The 24,365-nt window shown below is 42.2% G+C and overlaps 1 protein-coding gene across 1 annotated transcript in view; it reads right to left on the bottom strand.

The window, feature by feature from the left end:
* LOC117562719 (transmembrane protein 163-like) overlaps positions 1-24,099 on the bottom strand; it is a 28,845-nt gene extending 4,746 nt beyond the window's left edge. The window contains exons 1-6 of the mRNA XM_034240603.1: positions 23,792-24,099; positions 22,473-22,592; positions 12,171-12,214; positions 11,974-12,065; positions 7,043-7,139; positions 1,479-1,590 (exon numbers count right to left, since the gene is read on the bottom strand). Of these exons, the coding sequence (XP_034096494.1) occupies positions 1,479-1,590; positions 7,043-7,139; positions 11,974-12,065; positions 12,171-12,214; positions 22,473-22,592; positions 23,792-23,972 (646 nt within the window). The 5' untranslated portion in view covers positions 23,973-24,099. The remainder of the gene's footprint in view (positions 1-1,478; positions 1,591-7,042; positions 7,140-11,973; positions 12,066-12,170; positions 12,215-22,472; positions 22,593-23,791) is intronic.
* Positions 24,100-24,365: the final 266 nt, after the last annotated feature.

The raw sequence follows: 24,365 nt of genomic DNA, 5'->3' as shown, positions 1-24,365 counted from the left end.
GCGGGGGTGCTAGAGACGGGAGCACGTTGATGCGACCTTCCTAGCTGTTGATATGGCCGCATTTTACAATAAACTTCCGTTGGGTCGCTTAAAAACAAATATCGCAAATCGAATCGCAATCTCTGTCAGAAAAATCGCAATTAGATTATTTCCCCAAATCGTGCAGCCCTATCGGGTGACAGTAAAAGTAAAATGTGTTGTCTGGGAATGCAAAATGGATGAAAGCCAGGAATATAAAAAGGATAGAAAAGTGTCAAAATAACTATAATTTCACTGGAAGACTAGGGGTAGAGGAATGTGAGAATTTGGTTTGGGATATTTCCAAATATCTGGAACAAACTCCCAGAAACCTGCCGGTCCGCTGCAACTCTGACTACTTTGAAATCCAGGCTGACGACTTTTCTTTTCGCCGCTGCTTTTAATTGAACTATTCACATCTCACACTGCACTGTAACTTTTATTCATGTACCATGTTTTATTATCTTTGCTTTTTAATGTGTTTTATGCTCTTAATGTTTTTCATTTTTGTAAAGCACTTTGAATTGCCTTGTGTTGAAAGGTGCTATATAAATAAACTTGCCTATAAAGTCACCTGATGAGTGCATTTTGTAGGATAAGTGTTGGAATTCGGCCCAGTAACACGTGACATCTCCTCTAACAGCGTACAGAGCGTAGCGGCAACATGCCTCTAATGTCAGTCAGATGCTCGGAGGTCATCTCGTTAATCATCTCGTGTTTCGGTGATGGTTTGCAGCCTACGTGTTACTCCATGGCAGGAATATACGTGTGCCTTCATACAGAATATGTGTCACACTGGAAGTTAAACTGGGATGCTGCTACTAGGAAAATACTTAATGAGTAGAAAACCCTTCCTAGTAGGGATGTGTCAGAATCAGAATTCCTTTGTTAGTCCTGCATCGGGGAAATGTGCAGCGTTATGAGCAGGGGCGGACTGGGACTACAAATCAGCCCGGGACTCTCAACCGGCCCACTTCGGTACCGCCGGCCCACGTCCCGATGGCCAGTCCGCCCCCCTGGTTATGAGCCAAAGACTCATATAGGAGGTGTGTGTGTGTGTGTGTGTGTGTGTGTGTGTGTGTGTGTGTGTGTTGTGTGTGTGTGTGTGTGTGTGTGTGTGTGTGTGTGTGTGTGTGTGTGTGTGTGTGTGTGTGTGTGTGTGTGTGTGTGTGTGTGTGTGTGTGTGTGTGTGTGTGCGCGTCTGTCTGTCTGTCTGTCTGTGTGTGTCTGTCTATCTTAGTGTGTGTGTCTGTGTGTGTGTGTCTGTCTATCTTAGTGTGTGTGTGTGTGTGTGTGTGTGTGTGTGTGTGTGTGTGTGAGATCATCACATACCGACAGCAGATCAGTTTTCGCTTTCAAATTCCCGTTGAGTAAATTCACGCTGCATTTGCACACTATAGGATCTTTAAAGTGTGTGTGTGTGTGTGTGTGTGTGTGTGTGTGTGTGTGTGTATACCCACCATCAGTGATGAGGGCCCGGCTCGTGAGCTTTTTGCCGAGCATAAACTTGATGACAGCCAGGATGATGCACAACGAGCCGCTGACGATGGACACGGAGAACAGGAAGCTATCCTGAGAGAGAAAGAGGGGGTCATGGTTTAGAGTTCCTGGTGTTTAATACTGGAACCTCCCTAAAAGTTCACTACTGGTTTATCCATCTAAAGAAATACAACTTTTTTGACTTTGATACTTTTTTTTAAACTTGATTCACTCACTGAAATCTCTTTAAAGTAATATCCTGTAGAAAGATGCCTCATCATTCAAATATAAGTCACTTAAGAACTGTGTTTTGTTCAGTATGTCGTCACGTTAAGATTCAAGGCAACTAAACATGAGTTGACTAATAATAAGATAACCGTTACAACATTTGAAGAACTTTCTATTGAGAAGAAACCATTTAAAACATACTGCATTATGTGCAACATAGATGTAAGTAAGTGTAGTTGTCAGAATCCAGGGTTATGAAGAGTGTCCAACAATTTGAGTTTCCTTTTGAAAAGAGAATTAAACTGCACTAAGATTTTTGTAACCATCATGCACTGCATCCCCACTCAATCACATAATTCTCCTCTCGACCATTCACTCAAACTCCACAAATTCTCTCCATCTCTATCAAATATTCTGTCATTTTCTCACCTGTCCTTTTGGTTTTAAAGCATTTGAACATGTGTCTCTTGTTGCTCCAGTAGTGAGTCTCACAGCTAAATGGCTGAAATGTAAATGAATGAAGGAGAGAAGGAGAGATGGAGGAGGTAGCTGCAGAGCCTCGGTGCCTCTGCGGCAGCATTAATATTGCACTACGGCCCTGGAGCCATGAAAAGCTACTGATGGCAAGCGTGCAGACTTTAAAGACGGAGAGAAAAACCTCAGCAAGGATCTGAGACAATATCACCTCAACAGCAACAAGGACACGTTTGTCACACACTTATTTTTTAATGAGAGCTGTGCATAACTTGCTACGAGACTATCCGTTTTTAAGAGTGCGCTTAAGACCTTCCTTTTTGATAAAGCTTATAGTTAGGACTGATTAGATTCAGCCCCTAGTTTAGCTGCTATAGGCTTAGACTGTCGGGGGGGACACCTTACTTCTTCCTTCTGTCTGTCTGTACCTGTGTACTCTCATGTTCCGATTAACCCAGCTTCCCCACATTTCTTTTTGGTGTCTATCTACGCCGGGATCCTGAGTCGTGGATCCTGAGTCCTGATCTGAGTCCTGGATTTCGAGTCATGGCTGAACCTGTCTCTGCGGTCCTGCTTGACTCTCATCATACTACTTCCCTGATGGCTCCCACATCCTCGTGGATTTACCTTCTTATTATAGACACATGCATTTCCAAACATTTGGTCTACCTATGCTGTAAAATGTATTATCTTTTAGATTTACACACGGCATCTATTGCACGTCTGTCCGTCCTGGGAGAGGGATCCCTCCTCTGTTGCTCTCCCTGAGGTTTCTCCCATGTTCCCTTTAAACTGTGGGTTTTCTCTGGAAGTTTTTCCTTGTACGATGTGAGGGTCTAAGGACAGAGGGTCTAAGGTCAGAGGGTCTGAGGACAGAGTGTCTAAGGACAGAGGGTCTAAGGACAGAGGGTCTAAGGACAGAGGGTGAGAGGACAGAGGGTCTGAGGACAGAGGGTCTAAGGTCAGAGGGTCTAAGGACAGAGGGTCTGAGGACAGAGTGTCTAAGGACAGAGGGTCTAAGGACAGAGGGTCTAAGGACAGAGGGTCTGAGGACAGAGGGTCTGAGGACAGAGGGTCTAAGGACAGAGGGTCTAAGTTCAGAGGGTCTAAGGACAGAGGGTCTGAGGACAGAGGGTCTGAGGACAGAGGGTCTAAGGACAGTGGGTCTAAGGTCAGAGGGTCTAAGGACAGAGGGTGTAAGGACAGTGGGTCTAAGGACAGAGGGTCTAAGGTCAGAGGGTCTAAGGACAGAGGGTGTCGTATTGTCATACTGATATTCTGTACAAACTGTGAAGTCCACTGAGACAAATGTAACATTTGTGATATTGGGCTATATGAATAAACATTGATTGATTGATTGACTCTTCTTTGACTCCATACTGCATATTTCTTTGCCATTTAATTCCTCAAAATGCAATATTAAAACTGACTTGTGTACATTCGTGGGGAATCCATTTGAAGAGGATGAGATGGCATTTCGGTCGTCACGAAAAATACAAACACACATTGGCAGGAGAGATCAGACTAGAATGTAAACACAGTGCCTGACATTTACATTTGACTTCCAGAGATCCCTGAGCAGAATATTGAATGAATGAATCAGGGTTAGATGTGGAGAAGCGATGCAGATGTTGCATGTCTGGAAGCTCAGTAGATGTGCAATATATTTAGCAAAATGAAGGGGTAAGGACTAAGTGATGCAGTAAATTAAAGTTATTTCAGGTTAAATGAATGCAAGTATGTGTTAATTAGCACAAACATTGCACAACATGGAAACAACTCAAAGCTGTTTTGGTCTCTTAGATATAAAAGTGCAATAAAAAAGTATTGTGTCCCTAAAATCAATTGTGATGAATAATTGTGATCTCAATATTGATCCAAACAATCCTGGCCCTAATTCACATTTCGTCCCGTGATTTAGAAACTAATATCTGCCTCATCTTGAGTTAAAAGGACACTTTTAAGGTTTTCTGGCAGCTTTTGATTGGATTTCATGAGCAGCACAGAGTTTGTGAAATGTCCCTCCTCTTTCTCACTGCTGCATACCGAGGCAGCTGCTCACCTTATTAACATTTCATGGAGGAAGAGAGAGGGAGGAAATAAAGCAGCATCTGCATACTGAAGAGGGCAGTGAGGAACGCTAAATATAACTCAGAGTGTGATGCAGTGTGTTAGCAGCCGACTGTGAGACAGAAGAGGAGCAGGTCGACTCACAAAAACACAATCTGTCTGCCTCCCGCGCCTCAGGCTGCCTTTGTTTTCATTTTCATATGTATTATGTTCTGTGTGTGTGTGTGTGTGTGTGTGTGTGTGTGTGTGTGTGTGTGTGTGTGTGTGTGTGTGTGTGTGTGTGTCCTTCCCTCGCTGCAGCCACAGTGAAGAAAATACAACAGGTCAGAAACGTCAATAAAAGGATTGTTGAGCCTGAGTGTGTCTTTTTGAAACTCTTGAAATGAGGATATCTCACTATGTTTTAGTTCTGCAGCTGAAACCAAGTATATACAGAATTTGATTTAAGTGGTGAATGTATGCTTTATATTCCCAAATATAACCATTACGTCGTGTGAAGCAACCAAATATGTAGTTTTTTGGTGTGAATGTAAAGTAAATCTTAGTTTTTATTAACATATCAAAGTTAGATCCAAGCATATTTCAGAGATAAGTAAAGCAGATTAATTGGAGTTTTCTGAGGAGTACACATACATTTTTTGCTTTTTCTGTGGAATAAGTTGTACTGGTGTGATACTTTTCAAATATATGGCTTTTAAGAACTTGTTTTCTGCTATTATCTCCTAAATTTCATAAAATGCTTAAAAAAGCGTATTTTTAAAGCCTGTAAAATGCCTAATAAGCAAAACCAGACACCTGTTTTTCCTCTCATGTTTAAAACGATACCAGTGTGGATTGAATCGTAGATGTAAAGTGGAAAGAGGCCGGGGAAGATCCTGAATATCCTCTCTGCAGTAATTCAGCTCAGCTAAGCACGATGTTCCCATGTTTACTCATCACCATCACGCTGAGAGACACAACACTGAAACCACGTGATGATTATCGCCTGGCAACAGCGTAATAAAACTAGGAAGTCATCACAACTGAGATTTGTGACATTATTCTCGCACACACACACACACACACACACACAACACACCACACAACAACACACACCACACACACACACACACACACACACACACACACACACACACACACACACACACACACACACACACACACACACACACACACACACACACACACGATGTTGATGGGGGAAAACAAACCTGATCTAATAGAAAACTCTTGTTTTTGTGAAAACCAATTAAAGTTGTTTTCTGTCCCAATTTGTCTCGAGATGAACATCGATCATAGCTGGTGTTCGTCTGTGAACATATATGTCTCATTGTGAGAGATAGTACAGTGTATGTGGGGTTTGTTTGGTCACTGTCAATCAAATCTGATTAAACCACAGTTTTTAGGTGAAAATAAATTAAAGCTAATGAGGATTATTCTTCCAAACGTAACATTTTGTTGTTGAATATAAAGTGGAAACTACTAATGAGGGCAATACAATACATAATACAAATTGTAAGGGGCTTTATTAACACTGTTTTTATATTATTAGAGTTATATTAGTAGATCAACATATCACCAGGAAGTTATATGAACTATACTGAAATGAGCATAACGAGGCCCAATTAAAGGTACCTCAATGCACCACTTCTGCCAGGACACATAACACTAAATACTTAAAACTTTCAGGAGATTTTTGAGAGCCAAAACTTCCCATCTGTTCAGTAGCACAGCTTTTCCTCAGAGACCTGCACCATGTGACCACGTCTCATTAGATGAACTTCAGTTCAAAAGGCAAGACGGGGACAAAATCAGCTGCAAATCACATAACTGCCTGCATGGTGTTTGCTTTGGACGCTGAGGAGTACACGCAGATTTGGAGAAGATATTATTAGGCACTAAGTCAACAGGGCTTTTTTTGGGGGGGGGGATTTGGATAAAAATCCTCGTCCCTGGCAGACAGCACGGAGAGCAGAAGGCTGGACTGAGTGGTCGTTACTATCTGGCCAAAACATATGTAAAAATAGCCACAGATCAAACCAAAAAATCTGATTATACACCAAAAGTTTGGCTTACATTCGGCAGCTTGGGACGACAAAGCTGTGTCGTGACCCTATTTGAGTAATAAAGCCAGAGTACTATGTTAATGTGTTTGGGGTTAAATGGATAATATAATCTGTCCCATATGGTGCGTGCTATAATCCAAAACTCTGGCGACCCCAGTTTGAACTCAAATCCGACCTCTGCACCACGGTCAGAGATATTTCCTAATTTATGATGTCTACTATGCGATGTTAGTCATTATCTAGTGTTTTCGTGAGTAAAAATTGAAACTATTAAATATTTTCTCAATCTTGAATTGTCATACTGGCTTTTTTAGCAATGTTTGAACCCACAATATGTACATTTCTGTCAAAAGGGGACTCTCCATCAAAACAATAAGGAAAGACAGACTTTGTTGGCATTGCTAAGAAGTGTTGAATCCTGGGAAATGTAGTTTTTTTCACCACAATTGACATCATTGAAGTGAGCTTTTCCTTCATAGGATTCCCTAATTGTTCATATTTCAGGAGCGTTTATCTGGAGCCAAAATAAATGCGTAATTCTCCTCCTCATCAAAGCAAACGTAGCAATTTCACATCCGAAAAAAGTGTGTTTTTATCGAGATAGAAATGGTGGAGATCTAGAAGATGGTGGGATAACAGGATAATAGAAGCCAAATACAACGTAAATGTATAGCACAGGTGTGTGTTAGTAGTCCATAAGTTCTTACCACTTCAGGTAGCACCTTGGTGGCCAATGCGTGGATGGCTTTACCAATAATGCACAGGGAGGACAGGATGAAAACAACTCCAAGGATAATGCAGGCTCTGTGGAGGAAAAAGAGGTACATTTACCATTTCTGTCAATGGAGTCTGATGGAGGTTTTATATAATGTAATAATAAACCAAATACCACGTAAAATGTTCTGCAAATGCGCCTGAGTAAGCTATTTTTCCTCTGGACAGATGTTGTATGTCCTACACCAGGGTTTCTCAAACGTTTTCATACCAAGGACCACTTAACCAATAAAAAAAACACTCGTGGACCACCTAACTCCACAAATATAAAAAAACACATCGTTTTTCTAGAACAGATTACAAATCGCCTGAAAATGGTACCAACATGTGTGATGACGGTGTTTATCTGGGCTATATCATGCAATTTAAAGTGAAACTTAACCTCACTCCATTGCGGAAATATTCCCGCGAGAGTGCGGAAAACTTACATTTATTTATTTATTTCAAATGTGAAATTTTACCAATATACTCACGGACCACTAGGGGGCGAACACACTTTGAGAAGCACTGTCCTACACGTATGTGTCCTTGGGCAAGACACGTCACCTGAACTTGCTCCTGTGGGTATTGTCCACAGTAGATGACCATTACATGTATGTATGATCTGTATGTGTAATGTGTATTTGTAAAGCGCTTTGAGATTCATTGATAAAGCGCTATAATAAATATAAGGATTATTATTGTAAGTCACTCTTATTCTTATTCTAAGGGGGGTAGAAAATCAGTGCCTGCTGTTTCCATCACTGTCAATGTAAGATACACACTGTGACTGATTTACTGGGAAACAGCAGATGTCCTTTTAAAAACCTTTGCCCAATTAACCAGATCCCGAGGACACACACACACACACACACACACACACACACACACACACACACACACACACACACACACACACACACACACACACACACACACACACACACACACACACACACACACACACACACACACACACACACACACACACACACACACACACACACACACACACACACACACACACACACACACACACACACACACACACACACACGACTTAAAACAGCTGGAGCAGAAGTCCGGGTCGTTGTTTTTGACCGGATGAAGTAACTAAGGAAACACCTAACATTTCCAGATTAAATCACTATGTAACACTCACGCTTCTATTGGCTAGCGCCAGGGGCGGTTCTAGGGGGGGCAGGGGGGGCCAGTGCCCCCCTAACACTGACCTCTGACCCCCCTGTGGCCCCCCTAACAATGACATTTTTTTTAAAATGTTAAATGTGTTAGTGCTAACTTAAGCTGAAGCTAACAGTAATAACTATAAGATCTATCTGAAATAAATAAGTGTACTGAAACAAATACCAATAACTGTATTGCATTGTTTTCTTATGCGCAATTACTTCATACTGTCTAGTTCTCTTTTTCGTCCTGCATTTATTGTGCCCCCCTCAGAAAATAACTGGCCCCCCAGTCAAATTGGTCTAGAACCGCCACTGGCTAGCGCTCCAACACATTGTACGTTACATGCTAAGGGGCGGGACATCTCTAAGCGGTTGACCAATCACAACAGAGCCGGCCAACTAATCAGTGAGAGGACTCTTTAAAGTAGAGACACTACATACTGATATACACCTGAACATCAGCAGGAGAGGACTCTTTAAAGTAGAGACAATACATACTGATATACACCTGAACATCAGCAGGAGAGGACTCTTTAAAGCAGAGACACTACATACTGATATACACCTGAACATCAGCAGGAGAGGACTCTTTAAAGCAGAGACACTACATACTGATATACACCTGAACATCAATAGGAGAGGACTCTTTAAAGTAGAGACTCTACATAATGATATACACCTGAACATCAGCAGGAGAGGACTCTTTAAAGTAGAGACTCTACATACTGATATACACCTGAACATCAGCAGGAGAGGACTCTTTAAAGCAGAGACACTACATACTGATATACACCTGAACATCAGCAGGAGAGGACTCTTTAAAGTAGAGACTCTACATAATGATATACACCTGAACATCAGCAGGAGAGGACTCTTTAAAGTAGAGACTCTACATAATGATATACACCTGGACATCAGCAGGAGAGGACTCTTTAAAGTAGAGACTCTACATAATGATATACACCTGAACATCAGCAGGAGAGGACTCTTTAAAGTAGAGACACTACATACTGATATACACCTGAACATCAGCAGGAGAGGACTCTTTAAAGCAGAGACACTACATACTGATATACACCTGAACATCAGCAGGAGAGGACTCTTTAAAGTAGAGACTCTACATAATGATATACACCCTGAACATCAGCAGGAGAGGACTCTTTAAAGTAGAGACTCTACATAATGATATACACCTGGACATCAGCAGGAGAGGACTCTTTAAAGTAGAGACTCTACATAATGATATACACCTCTGAACATCAATAGGAGAGGACTCTTTAAAGTAGAGACTCTACATAATGATATACACCTGGACATCAGCAGGAGAGGACTCTTTAAAGTAGAGACTCTACATAATGATATACACCTGAACATCAATAGGAGAGGACTCTTTAAAGTAGAGACTCTACATAATGATATACACCTGAACATCAGCAGGAGAGGACTCTTTAAAGTAGAGACTCTACATACTGATATACACCTGAACATCAGCAGGAGAGGACTCTTTAAAGTAGAGACTCTACATACTGATATACACCTGAACATCAGCAGGAGAGGACTCTTTAAAGCAGAGACACTACATACTGATATACACCTGAACATCAGCAGGAGAGGACTCTTTAAAGTAGAGACTCTACATAATGATATACACCTGAACATCAGCAGGAGAGGACTCTTTAAAGTAGAGACTCTACATAATGATATACACCTGGACATCAGCAGGAGAGGACTCTTTAAAGCAGAGACTCTACATAATGATATACACCTGAACATCAGCAGGAGAGGACTCTTTAAAGTAGAGACACTACATACTGATATACACCTGAACATCAGCAGGAGAGGACTCTTTAAAGTTGAGACTCTCCATACTGATATACACCTGAACATCAGCAGGAGAGGACTCTTTAAAGTAGAGACTCTACATACTGATATACACCTGAACATCAGCAGGAGAGGACTCTTTAAAGTAGAGACTCTACATAATGATATACACCTGAACATCAGCAGGAGAGGACTCTTTAAAGTAGAGACACTACATACTGATATACACCTGAACATCAGCAGGAGAGGACTCTTTAAAGTAGAGACACTACATACTGATATACACCTGAACATCAGCAGGAGAGGACTCTTTAAAGTAGAGACACTACATACTGATATACACCTGAACATCAGCAGGAGAGGACTCTTTAAAGTAGAGACACTACATACTGATATACACCTGAACATCAGCAGGAGAGGACTCTTTAAAGTAGAGACACTACATACTGATATACACCTGAACATCAGCAGGAGAGGACTCTTTAAAGTAGAGACACTACATACTGATATACACCTGAACATCAGCAGGAGAGGACTCTTTAAAGTTGAGACTCTCCATACTGATATACACCTGAACATCAGCAGGAGAGGACTCTTTAAAGTAGAGACTCTACATACTGATATACACCTGAACATCAGCAGGAGAGGACTCTTTAAAGTAGAGACACTACATAATGATATACCTTAACATATGCAGAATAGAGCCCCTTTATATTTAAATGCCACCTTTTGTATCACGGTGCTTTTGTTTCGAAAGGTTTAATTGGGTTCACTCGTTCCCAATTCTTCTTCTTTTGACAACCTTGAGCTTGTTACCATGGCAACCGTTCTGTACCTGAGCATCCATATTGAGCCATATCCCCCCCCCCCATCAAATGCAGACAAAAAAAATAAAAATAATATTGATTCTCTGGTTGTCAGTACTCCTCTCACTAGCTGTAGGACAAACACACAGATGACGCTATTGTGTGTGTGTGTGTGTGTGTGTGTGTGTGTGTGTGTGTGTGTGTGTGTGTGTGTGTGTGTGACTCACTGTTTGAATCTACCAGATGCTCTGACAGTAAGTTTCATGTGATTCATTCAGTAACAGATGCTGTTGTTTTTTTTATTGCTGTCAAAGTAATTTCAGTTATAAAAAAATTGCCAAAAACAAAAGTGAAGTGCTTTCCTTCATCTGCTTCGCCTGCTTGCAGTAATACACCCCTCTACAGCATCACACACACACACACACACACAACACACACACACACACACACACACACACACACACACACACACACACACACACACACACACACACACACACACACACACACACACACACACACTATTACATCACGTATATCGGATGTATTATCATCACAGGTGTAATGAAACCATATGGTCAAGCCTAAAACAACTGCATGGTCTGCAAGTAGTCTTTAAATTGGATTTTAAGACACAGAATTCACAATATACAGAAAGACAGCTGTCAACACAATATATTTACTCCTTGGACATGTATTTAAAATATATTTGTATGACATTCTGCAAGATGAATTACATATTTAGTCAGTTTTGATGTAGGTGCCGGTGCAGGCAAGCCATTAAGTAATTAACTCTTTATTACAACGGGGTTTTATCCCTCAAATACAAATTATGTAGGTACCAGTTATGTCCAGTGCCGAAAAACGAAATCAATTTAAGCTTTTGGCTGCCTGATAATGTCAGGGTCATAGGGTCTTAGCTCGACCCTAGATTACAGAAAACAAGGAGTTGACGGCGAAAACGCAACATTTTAGACATACATGTACAAATGGTAGTTAGCAAACCGATGGGTTACCTGGACAGTCTATGAAGGATACACAAAATAGTAACAGGTATTATTTTGGACTCACAGGTATTCGCGGTGTGCAGAGTGGACCGCTGACGGGTTGCTGTACCGCCACAGTACTATAGCAGAGGACAACACATCCAGGGAGGCATCAAACTGCAGAGAGAAAACAAAATAAAACCGTTTCAGATTATCTTATTTTACCCTACAACTTAAAGTGTGAGTAACTAAAGTGAAGAGGAGAATTTAAAGTTGACTTACAGCAAATGCAAAAGCAGAAGCACTGTGGCGCATGATGGACACAGCTGGGAAGAAAATAAAGACACACTGTTAAACAAAAGTAGGCAGTTTGGGTTCAATCAAAACATATTAATAGTAGAAAAAGCTGCATTTTAAGAGGGGGAACATATACACATCTTCCCAACTTTAATCACCACTTCTTCCTATAAAAAGTCATGCATTTTCAGTCATCTTTTTATGTTACAAACTGTAGTCTGGTCCCAGGTATATATCCCCACATGCAGACATTAAAGGTGGGGTATGTAAATTTGAGAAACCGGTGTTCCGGATTAACTGGTTCCCCGATCAACTGGTTTACAGAGGTGGGGGGCGTGGCCTTCGACTGAAATACACATTTCGATCGCTTCTTCTGTCGTTTACATAAATCTTTTGGTATATTTGGCTCGGTAGGAAGACTTTGATGCACATTCAGTACCAGTGTGTGAGGTTGTGGTTACGATGGAGATATCCGGACGCGTCCTACCGAGCCAAATATACCAAAAGATTTATGTAAACGACAGAAGAAGCGATCGAAATGTGTATTTCAGTCGAAGGCCACGCCCCCCACCTCTGTAAACCAGTTGATCGGGGAACCAGTTAATCCGGAACACCGGCTCGAGATCGCTAGAATTTGAAAATACACGACCGGAGAAAATCTGCCACTTCCTTACAGAGCCCCTCCTCCAACACACACGAACGCGCACATGATCAATGAGGGCACGAGATACATTTGTGCCCAGATGGCAGGCTGACAGGCAGATAGGCCGTCCAGTTACTTTAGCCGATGACATTTCTTTATGGATTATTGTCAAAGCACTTCAGATATTCATTGCTATCGGGATGTTAAGAGCATTCCATATAACAAAAAGTGTTTCTCGAGCCGGTTTCTCAAACTTACCTACCCCACCTTTAAGATATAAGATACTAGTACTGACACCAGGATCAGGATGTCATGGTACAGCTGACAGACCCCTCATTCATACTGCAGTGATGGATCAGATCATATCGTTATTGCTGCAAACCTGCCAATCAGACAGGCTGAAGAGGATGCATTTTATTGACTGAGTGTTTTAATTGTGGCTAAGTGATAATATGATGAAAGCAAACACTGAGCATGCATAGATGGAGGGGAGGAATCCTCTCCTCACGGGTTTATTTTTAGCGGCGCTCACTAGGGGCCAGAGACTCGCCTCAGCCTGCATGCACAAACACTTCCCTTTCACTTCTCAATATTATTTCAGATGCAACAATAGCAGCATCATAGCTGTATCCACTTCCTAGCTCATTTCCCCTCCTTCTCAAGCCTCCCAATATCTCCTTTCCCTCTTCTTTCTTTATTGTTTTACCGACAATCAGCCAAGGTGCAATCATCCACTTCCCCAGACCAAAATGAAAACAGATGAATGCTGCCTCTGCTCGTGCTTTCGAGAACACTCCAGCTCACATGAACAACCCTTGAATACAGATGAGATTGTGAGCTTTGTTTTGTAATATGAGAGATCTGCAGAGAAAGCAATAAGTCTGACACATCGAGGCACAGTTGATCCCTGCTTTAACATACAAGACGTTATTTCAGTGCGGTAACAGACAAGGGAGGAACCAGATCTCACGCATCGGCTACGTTGACATAACAAGGATGCTGCGTGACGCGATGAGGCTCTCTTTTTCTGTTCACACATGAAGGGCTTTGACACGTCATTAACTGAGCATGTATGTATGTATATAGACCTTACAGAAAGGTAAAAAAGGATGACATTTCAAAGTAAAATACAAAACTATCTGCTATAATCATCTGAGAGCCACACAGTGACTTGATAGCTTTTATTTTGGAAGTTATTTCATGCAATGTTATGAAACGTTTCCGTTGTTAGAGGTCCAATTTTGCATGGAAACCTCACCGATCTGCACGTAAACATCATAAGCTGGTGGTTAGATAATCTAGAAATGTATGCTGCTCCTCTCTCATCCCCTCTTTCCTTCCCCTTTCTCCTAGCTCCTTCATTAGGAGCAGAGACAAGAAGTTGTGTGTAAATGAATCTGCTGCGGCTCTTCAAAGCGGAGCCCAGCGACGGCTAATTGGCTCCCAAGAAAGCTTGGTGGGTGTCAGCAGAGACGCTCTAGCATCGCAGCGGGCTATCTCACACACACACACACACACACACACACACACACACACACACACACACACACACACACACACACACACACACACACACACACACACACACACACACACACACACACACACACACACACACACACACACACACACACACACACACACACACACACACACACACACACACACACACACACACACACACACATGAGATCTCCTCCGTCTCCCCTCCTTGTCTCATCTGACAAGAAACGCAGGAGTACAGAAGATAAAACACCATCTGAGCTCTGCCTGTTCATTGGCTGTTTCTGGAGCTGCATTATGCAAATCACTGTCAACCATATTTTTTTGTACACTTGGTGGACGGATGCTGTTGGTCTCACTCTGCTGCTGTAACAACACCTTGTTTTGTAAGCTGCAGAGAGGGGGCTGAATTACATACATAACAACTTTCTAGACACAGCGTACCTCTATCTCGCATCAATTTCCAACTAAGGCTCCAGTGGGGACCTTGTTCCCTGAGTGTGCCTCTCCACCTATGTTTCTTACTCTCTTACTGGCTACCCTTTGCCCTCAACCTATCCTAAGGGAGTGCTTGTTCTTCCGTCTCTCTGTCTGTGTCTGTGTATTCTCTTGTTCCGATTAACCCAGCCAAATGTTGTCTTGTTTTGTGTCTATATCTACGCCGAGATCCGGAGTCGAGGCTGATCCTCTTGCTGTAGTCCTGTGTCTTGGATCCTCTATCCTGAGTTCTGGATTAAGTCGTGGACTTCGGGTCGTGGCTGAACCTGTCTCTGCGGTCCTGCCTTGGGTCTCGTCATGCTGCTTCCCTGATGGCTTCCTCAGGATTGTAGCTGACATCCTCGTGGATTCATCTTCTTATTACAGACACATGCATTTCCTAACATTCGGTCTATATGCTGTCAAATGTATTATTTAGATTTACACACGGCATCTAATGCACTTCTGTCCGTCCTGGGAGAGGGATCCCTCCTCTGTTGCTCTCCCTGAGGTTTCTCCCATGTTCCCTTTAAACTGTGGGTTTTCTCTGGAAGTTTTTCCTTGTACGATGTGAGGGTCTAAGGACAGAGGGTCTAAGGACAGAGGGTGTCGTTTTTCTCATACTGATATTCTGAACAATCTGTGCTGTTGTATTTGCTGTAAAGTGTCTCTACTGTAGGCTATTTTTTATTATATGTACAGCACTTTGGCTCCACCAAAAATCGTTTATAAATGTGCTATATAATTAAAACTTGATTTGATTTGATTCTACTCTGCAGACAAATGATCATGAGCTGGATGGAGGTGACACTGTGGGTCACATAAAGGCAAAGTCTAATCTGCTTCAATTTGGTACATTACATTACTTTTATCCAAAGTGACTAACATACAGTGAGGGTTGGCCTCCGCCAGGGCTGCGCTTTGTCACCAATCCTGTTTGTAATATACATGGATCGGATTTCGAGGCGTAGTCGTGGGGGAGGGGGTCTGCAGTTCGGTGGACTAATTCAATTCAAAACCTTTATTTATCCAGGTAAAATCCCATTGAGATCAATGATCTCTTTTTCAAGGGAGACCTGCAGCAGTAGGTTCCACAAGAAGACATAAACAACAGAACAACAAAAGGACATCATACAGCAAAATGTACAGGGATTACAATTGACATATTTAACCACAAGTACAGGTACCAACAGCATCTGATTGAGTAGCATCCAACCGAGCTTTAAAAACATGTAGTGGTACTAGCTTGGTAATTCTCCATTCTTTTTGCAGACTGTTCCATGTTAGTGGAGCTGCACATCTAAAAGCTTTCTTCCCTAAGACAGTCCTAGCACTTGGCACATTTAATAAAACCACAGCATGCGATCTCAGGCAATAAGTACTTTCAATTCGCAGAGAGATCAGGGAGCAGATATAAGATGGTAGTTTATCCAACATGGCTTTGTAAATGAAAAAGTACCAGTGACTGAGCCTCCGTACAGTAAGTGATGGCATAACCGCCTTGGTATACAGGGTACAGTGATGCGTAAGTGCTTTACAATTTGTCAAAAATCTCAGTGCACTGTGATACGCAGCATCTAACTTGCTCAGGTAATTGGCAGGTGCATTCATATATAACAAATCACCATAATCCAGCACAGGTAAAAAGGTCACAGTGACTAGCCTTTTCCTGGCCTCAAGCGAGAAACAGGACTTATTCCTGTAGAAGAAACCTAGTCTAACCCTCAGCTTTTTAAGCAGGTTATTGACATGAAGTTTAAAAGTGAGACAGTCATCAAGCCAGATACCCAAGTATTTGTAACAGGTAACCACTTCAAGTTGTATAAGGATTGCACCACTGCTTTTTGCAGATGATGTGGTTCTAATGGCTTCATCGGTCTGCGACCTTCAGCACTCACTGGATCGGTTCGCAACCGAGTGTGAAGCGGCTGGGATGAGGATCAGCACCTCCAAATCTGAGGCCATGGTTCTCAGCAGGAAACCGATGGACTGTCCACTCCAAGTAGGGAATGAGTCCTTACCCCAAGTGAAGGAGTTCAAGTATCTCGGGGTCTTGTTCTCGAGTGAGGGAACAATGGAGCGTGAGATGGGCCGGAGAATCGGAGCAGCGGGAGCGGTACTGCAGTTGCTTTACCGCACCGTTGTGACGAAAAGAGAGCTGAGCCAGAAGGCAAAGCTCTCTGTCTACCGGGCCATTTTCCTTCCTCCCCTCACCTATGGTCATGAAGGATGGATCATGACGGCCGAGATGTTTTTTTTTTTTTAGAAGTACTCAGATATTGTACTTGAGTAAAAGAAGAAGTACCAGAGTGTAGGAATACTCTGTTACAGTAAAAGTCCTGCATTCAAAATGTTACTTAAGTAAAAGTACAAAAGTATTGGCATCAAATGATATTGAAAGTAAAAGCCCCGACCTATGGTCATGAAGGATGGGTCATGACCGAAAGAACGAGAACGCGGATACAAGCGGCCGAGATGGGTTTTCTCCGCAGGGTGGCTGGCGTCTCCCTTAGGGATAAGGTGAGAAGTTCGGTCATCAGGGAGGGACTCGGAGTTGAACCTCCTCCGCGTCGAAAGGAGCCAGTTGAGGTGGTTCGGGCACCTAGTTAGGATGCCACCTGGGCACCTCCCTAGGGAGTTGTTCCAGGAACGTCCAGCTGGGAAGAGACCAAGGGGTAGACCTAGGACCAGGTGGAGGGATTATATCTGGGCGCCTTGGGACCCCCCAGTCAGAGCTGGTTGATGTGGCCAGGGAAAGGAACGTTTGGGGCTCTCTGCTGGAACTGAGAAGATGGATGGATGGATGGACTTACATACATTCAGTACTGTTGACAATCCCCACAGGAGCAATTTGGGGTGAAGTGTCTCAGGGACACAACGACATGCAGTGGGATTCAAACTTGCTATCCCCTGATTCAAAGTCCATCGTACTATCCACTTAGCCACAGCCTCCTGATACAAATAGACTGTCCAGTTCAGGCTGAATTAAAGGACATCAAACAGCTAAAGCTTAGAGAAAAGTGTTGATCCTATCCTCTAACTCAAAGCAACAGTGAATGTGCTGCCTATCCAGACCAGGGCTCTTTCAAAGCAACAGTATCACCTCTCTCTCCTGTGACATACACATGCTATTTTTCCCACTGTAACATCTATGTGATAAGCTGCACCTGCCTGCCCTCAATCCCATTCACACACACACACACACTCTCTCTCTCTGTGTGTGCTAAAGAAGGCATCTTTGCCATGTTTGAGTAATGCAGATGTTCTACAAGATGTGTAGCTTTAATGCTGGCATCATGCAGAGCGAACAGGGAGCAGCTTAAGATAATTCATCATGAAGATATGTTTCATAACTTGTTGTTTTGACGTTGATAGCTTGTAGTGTAGAGACATGAGAGTGGTATCAATGTTCTTATCTAACTCTCAGCAAGAAGGCAAATAATGCTCCATTTCCTTTAATAATAAAATGAAAGTGATCAGTGATTTATAGATAGAACATTTCCGGCTTGTCCTTTTTGATAGTTTAATGAGGCCATTAGGGCTACACATAGCACTTATTGTCATTGCTGATTAACCTGTTAATTATATTCTAAACTAATCGTTTGGTCAGAAAATTGTAGAAAATGTCCACATCTGTTTTTCAAAATACAAGGTCTTTAATTATCTTGGATTGTCCCAACATTACTCCCTTTAATATCATATATTAAGGCATTTTCTGATGTTTGTGCTAGAAAAATGAACGATTAACCCATTATGAAAATAGATGCTGGTGATTTTCTTCTACTGCTCTGCTCTAGATAGCATAAAGGCACTTTTCATATTCTTTTTAACACATATATAGCCATTAAGAGTCAAACCCATACCTTGTTTTTATTCAGGACATCAATGACGGAGTAATGGTTTTAATCTTTGCCTTCTCTGTGTACTTTCTACCGCCTGAGTCCATTCGTTTCTTCCTTTGAATGATGTCTTACTGTGTTTACTCAGTTTACAATGTCCCCTAATGCAAAAGCTCCTTACAGTGTGCCAACAGCTGGTTCACAACAGGACTCTCACACTCTGTGCACATTGAAATGTTCTTATTTGCAATGGGATTCGCTAGCATGTTGCCAAACAGGAGGTTTGTCGTTGCTTGTTTGCTAATAAATATTGCTCACTACAATATTACACAGGAAGTGAATAAGAAGTAGAATCTGCACAGCAACGATAAGGTCATCTAGTTGACAAGTTGTTGGGTATAGAAACATGTCAATTACCGTCCAAACACCTTTTTTAGTCCACAACATTAAGACATCCAGTTTAATGTTATAATTGAGTACAGAAAAAACATTACATTTACATTAGAGAAGCTGAAATCAGAGAATATTGAGTTTTTCCTTCTTAAAAATGAACCAAACCAATTAATTGATTATTAAAATAGTTGGAGGTAATTCTAATGTTCAACAACTAACCAATATATTTTTGTAGGTCTACTTATAGCTCTGTGAAGTACACACAACTGTATATTTGCACCATTAAGTCTCTTCCACTATTGTATGTCTAGTAAGTTGCATGTAGGAGGGTCCTGCCAAAAGCCTTGGGTCTTAAGGGGTTAATTAAACACACAGTTGAACATACATACAGAAAAGGAAGCTGAGACAGACCTGCTTCGACTTTATCAGAGACAGGAAGTGGGCAAAACGTTTGAAACAACATGTACTGAACTCAGGAAGAGGGGCTGATTTCTAAAAACAAGATGACTTCACTCCAACAACTCGCTGCACTGACTCTAACCCACCAGGTCAACCAATCCAATTCCTATTCTTAATTTCCTTCTCAAACAAGCCTCTGATTCATTTATTGAACCACTGGTATTTCTCACTAACTGTTTTTCTCCCGAGTGTCAGAATCGAAGTGAAACAACTGTGTGTGTGTTGAGTAAAGACACTGTTAACTAGAACTGCTGCTGCTGCTTCCTCAGCCTCGTTCAACTCTACCTCTGCTTATTTCTGCAGCTCATTTGCAAGCAGTGCCATGTTTCATTTATGAGTGAGAGCGGGCATGATGTGGATATAAATGTCTGACTCTGATGCATACAAATATGTTCAGAAAAGAGACATGTTTGCAATCTATATATTAGTCCATATGAAGAACAACATGCAAGGGTCAAAGGACAGAGGGTCTGAGGACAGAGGGGCTAAGGACAGAGGGTCTGAGGACAGAGGGTCTACAGACAGAGGGTCAAAGGACAGAGGGTATGAGGACAGAGGGGCTAAGGACAGAGGGTCTGAGGACAGAGGGTCTGAGGACAGAGGGTCAAAGGACAGAGGGTCTAAGGACAAAGGGTCTGAGGATAGAGGGTCTACAGACAGAGGGTCAAAGGACAGAGGGTCTACAGACAGAGGGTCTGAGGACAGAGGGTCTGAGGACAGAGGGTCTAAGGACAGAGGGTCTAAGGACAGAGGGTCTGAGGACAGAGGGTCTAAGGACAGAGGGTCTAAGGACAGAGGGTCTGAGGACAGAGGGTCTAAGGACAGAGGGTCTAAGGACAGAGGGTCTGAGGACAGAGGGTCTAAGGACAGAGGGTGTCGTATTGTCATACTGATATTCTGTACAAACTGTGAAGTCCACTGAGACAAATGTAACATTTGTGATATTGGGCTATAAATAAACATTGATTGATTGATTGAGTGATTGATTGATTGATTGATTGATTGATTGATTGATTGACATGCTATCTTTACAGGAATCTCTGCAAAATAGTGAGGCTTCACTGCAGCTACTCTGAGCAAATCCATCTGTCAAAGCCCTGCTCAGTATTCCCTGCAGAGGAAGAAGCATCGTCATGTGAATAAACAAGACAAGGCCTAGAGAATATCGTAAAATAATCCTCATCCAAAGTAACATTTTGCCTATTTATCAAAGATATCTGACACAGATTCAAGTGTGTCAAGTGTCAACAAAGGGAAAAACAACATGTAGCCTGAGTTTGATCTACTTCAAGCCTTTGACATGCAGAGATATGAAAAAGAAAAACGTCACAATTCTTCCCTTTCTCCTCTCAATGAATGACTCATCTTATCTATGCAGAAACCAGGACTTCTTCTTCCTCCGACAGAAATAAAACTCAAGGTCAAGTTCACACTCTTGAACAGCACCAAGTCCATAGGTGGAGTTTGACATGTGCGCTTGGGGGGGCAAACCTTTTTTACTGACGTCAGTACACAGTCCCAACTATTGCGTGGGGTGCTACGGATACAGTATCAATACAACCAGCGTTCACCGCACTGAGTATGACTTTTCCACATACGAACACAACTCGTCTCGTCATGCACGCCTCATGTACGCCTCATGCCCGCCGTACACACACACTCATATGGAAGGGGCGGTCTCTCCCCCCAACAACAGTGCATTACATCTGTAAAACGTATCATAACTGTGCACATCTTATACTTATTTGATAACTACTATATCCCTTGGTTACTTGAACACGCTACAATATTATTAACCAGTGTCCTACTTAGTGGAGAAGTTGACGCCTTAAACGTCCCAGAAATTGGACGTTTTAAAAATCGCTGCATATCTAATTGTAATACAATAGCTGAATCACTTGTATGTAAAAGAAAAAGCGAGGGGACTTGTGTCCTTAACCTCATACGTCACACACACACACACACACACACGTCACAACATGCTGTAGAGTTATATTTGTATTTATTCATGTTAGCAAACTATGGATAAGCTTAAAATGAGAATAATTTGGGTACAACTGTGAGCTGCATTTGGGGCCTTTTGACATGTGTTTTTGAGGACAAAGGAAGATGTGGGGGAGGTGTAGGTATGCAGGCCTTGAGACTTTTGGTTGTAAGGTGAGCCTGTTTGGTTTCCTGCTGGCCAGCGTTGCGTCTCCCAATGAGAAGACCTGAAAAGATGACCAGCTGACCTAACACCAAACCCCTCCTTCTTACTCTGGTATATATCCGGTGGATCCCTGGCGTTCGGTCTCTCTTCACATGCTGCCCCGAGCGAAAGAATCTCCGCAGCACGCGAACCAGGGCAGGAGTAAGCCGGCATTACTCCTTAAGCATTACAATATAACTGTAATATATCATGTTGTATTGTAATGATTGTATTGCATTGTCATATTGCCATTAAAGTAGATTATTGTTAACGGTTACTTTGTAGATATGGATTCCTTCCTGTATTATAACCAGCTTGATAGGAACGCGCGGAGATTTGAAAAGCGGACCAGTTATCCCTCCAAATCCCCAACAATGCGACTGCTCAAAAATGAAATTATTTCAAACAAAATATGATATTATTCAGATTTGTATTGTAACAATCATTATATTACATCTATTAAAATATTGATATATGAAATATTTGTATTGGAACAGTTTTAGAAGTAGTAATGCTGTAACATATTTCAGCCATTAGGGGGGCAATGCCCCCCCTGCCCCCCGCAAAATCCGCCTATGGCACCAACGCTTCCTGTGGCTTTGTTGACTGAGAGAAGTTGTCATTTGAAGTGGAAGCCATGGGAGTTTGAAGGACGTCAAAGCAGCGTGTTTTAAGTGCAGTTGTTTAATCAGCCTTTCAGATGCCACGGTAAATAACAAACCTGACCTTCAGCTGAAGAACCGAGCAGCAGGCCTCAGTGTTTGACCTGAGGGAGCGTTACTCACTGAAAGAGACGACGGCCAGGATGAGTGTGATCACGATGGAGACCCAGGACACCCAGAGAGCTTTCTTACGATAACTCTGAGCTTCATGAGGCTTCAGACGCATGCTGCTCTCCAGAAGACCTGCAGACAACAACACATAACTCAGAGAGGGATTACGACGTCTACTTGTGCAATAAACACATGTATTTAATATTATGAAAGAGTGTTGTATTTTTGCAGAAAGCAGTATTGGTAGTAAACGTTAATATATAGTTTATCACAGGTAATATCATTATGACAATATTCAACGTCATCACATAATATTTTCCTCTTCCCTAATACCGAACTGATAAGCATTAAACTGACTTAAATCATATGTAAGAGGGATTGTGAGTCATCATATATTTATGAAATATATATCACTATAGAGTTTATATGCTATGCTATGATTTAGCTAATCTGCACTTAACACAAAGTACAGCAGGAGATGATGGTACTGTCATTAAGTTACGGGATCATAAACACCCCGAGGGAAATATCTGAACCAGACTTCGTGGCAATGCATTCAAAAGTTGTCAAGACATATCACATTCCTCAGCTAAACATTGATTTTGGTGCAAGGGGTAACAGCCAAATCAGTCGATAATTATTATTTTATTACACTACTAAATGATTTGTGTGCAAGTAAAACACAAGTTATTTTCCTTTTTCCAGAGAAAATCCAGTAACTATGTCCTATAATGTTACCTCTAAAAAATGTAACTAGTGGACTAACTATTTAAGTCACAAAATAATTGTAATTAATTCATACAAAATCAATCCCAACTGTGTTTTTCTACAACAGTAAAAAGCTATTGATGCAAAAATATGATCTAGAATTGCCACAAATACAAATATATTGATGCTAATACTTTTACTTGAGTAAGATTTTGAGTACACGACTTTAACTTTTGAAAATAGTTCCCCCTCCCGTTCTTTCTGTTACTCCTGATTATGTTCACCTGGTGCCCTGTGTTGTCTCCCCCCCCCCCCCCCCCCCCCCTCACCTGTGTCTAATAGCTGATTAGTGGGTGTGTATTTAGGCTCTGTGTTTGGTGAAGGCTGGTAGTGTGGGTGAGATCCTTGTGGCTGGTGACTGTGTTCACCTGGGCATCAATATTGAGGCTGTGTATCCTGTACCACAGCGACGAATAAATGCCCACACCGGGTTATATTTGAATTCTCTGCCTCTGCCTCCTTGCTTGGTCGGGCCGCTCAACGGTCAGCTTCACAGAAGTATTTTGACAATAATAATATTACTTCTTCCACCATTATTTTTTAACATGTATCCCACCGCCTACCTCCGTCGTCCAAGCTGTCTGTTATCTTCATCTCCTGGTCCATCTTGAGACCCTCTCCCCGACTTTCAGTGTCTGTCTGCGGCTGCTGCTGCTCCGGGGATTCCTCCTTCTCGCACTGCCCGTTCTCCACAACAACCGGGTCCGAAACGGCAGTGGATTCTGCCGGTGTGGAGTCCGTCATCTTCTGGGCACGTTGCGGTTCCAATTACGCACGCCAAAAATGTTTCACCTTGGCGAGAAGTACAGGCTTTCAACGGGGGAGACACTCAGAGACAGAGAGGGGAGGGAGACGCCAGGTCCAGATGCGCAAAAACTGCATACTGTGAGGTGAAGCAAAACCGGAAATTAACAGATGGTTGTTTCAAAACAAAGCAGTGTTGTGCACCTGAAGGAATTTAAAGCGTTCATGCTCTTTGGATTTGGACATAATGTAAAGGCTTGCATTGTCAGCACCGTATTTATGAGACAAAAAGTGCAGACTTTTATTTTCATTTAACCGAAAACGCGGTTGTAGGCTGCAAATTGGGAACTTCACTAAAGTATCCACCTCCTTTTTCATTACATTACAACAACA

This window comes from Gymnodraco acuticeps, unplaced genomic scaffold (genome assembly GCF_902827175.1).
Source record: "Gymnodraco acuticeps unplaced genomic scaffold, fGymAcu1.1, whole genome shotgun sequence".
In the NCBI taxonomy this organism is placed as follows: domain Eukaryota; kingdom Metazoa; phylum Chordata; class Actinopteri; order Perciformes; family Bathydraconidae; genus Gymnodraco; species Gymnodraco acuticeps.
This window is presented reverse-complemented; position numbering and strand designations above follow the sequence as displayed.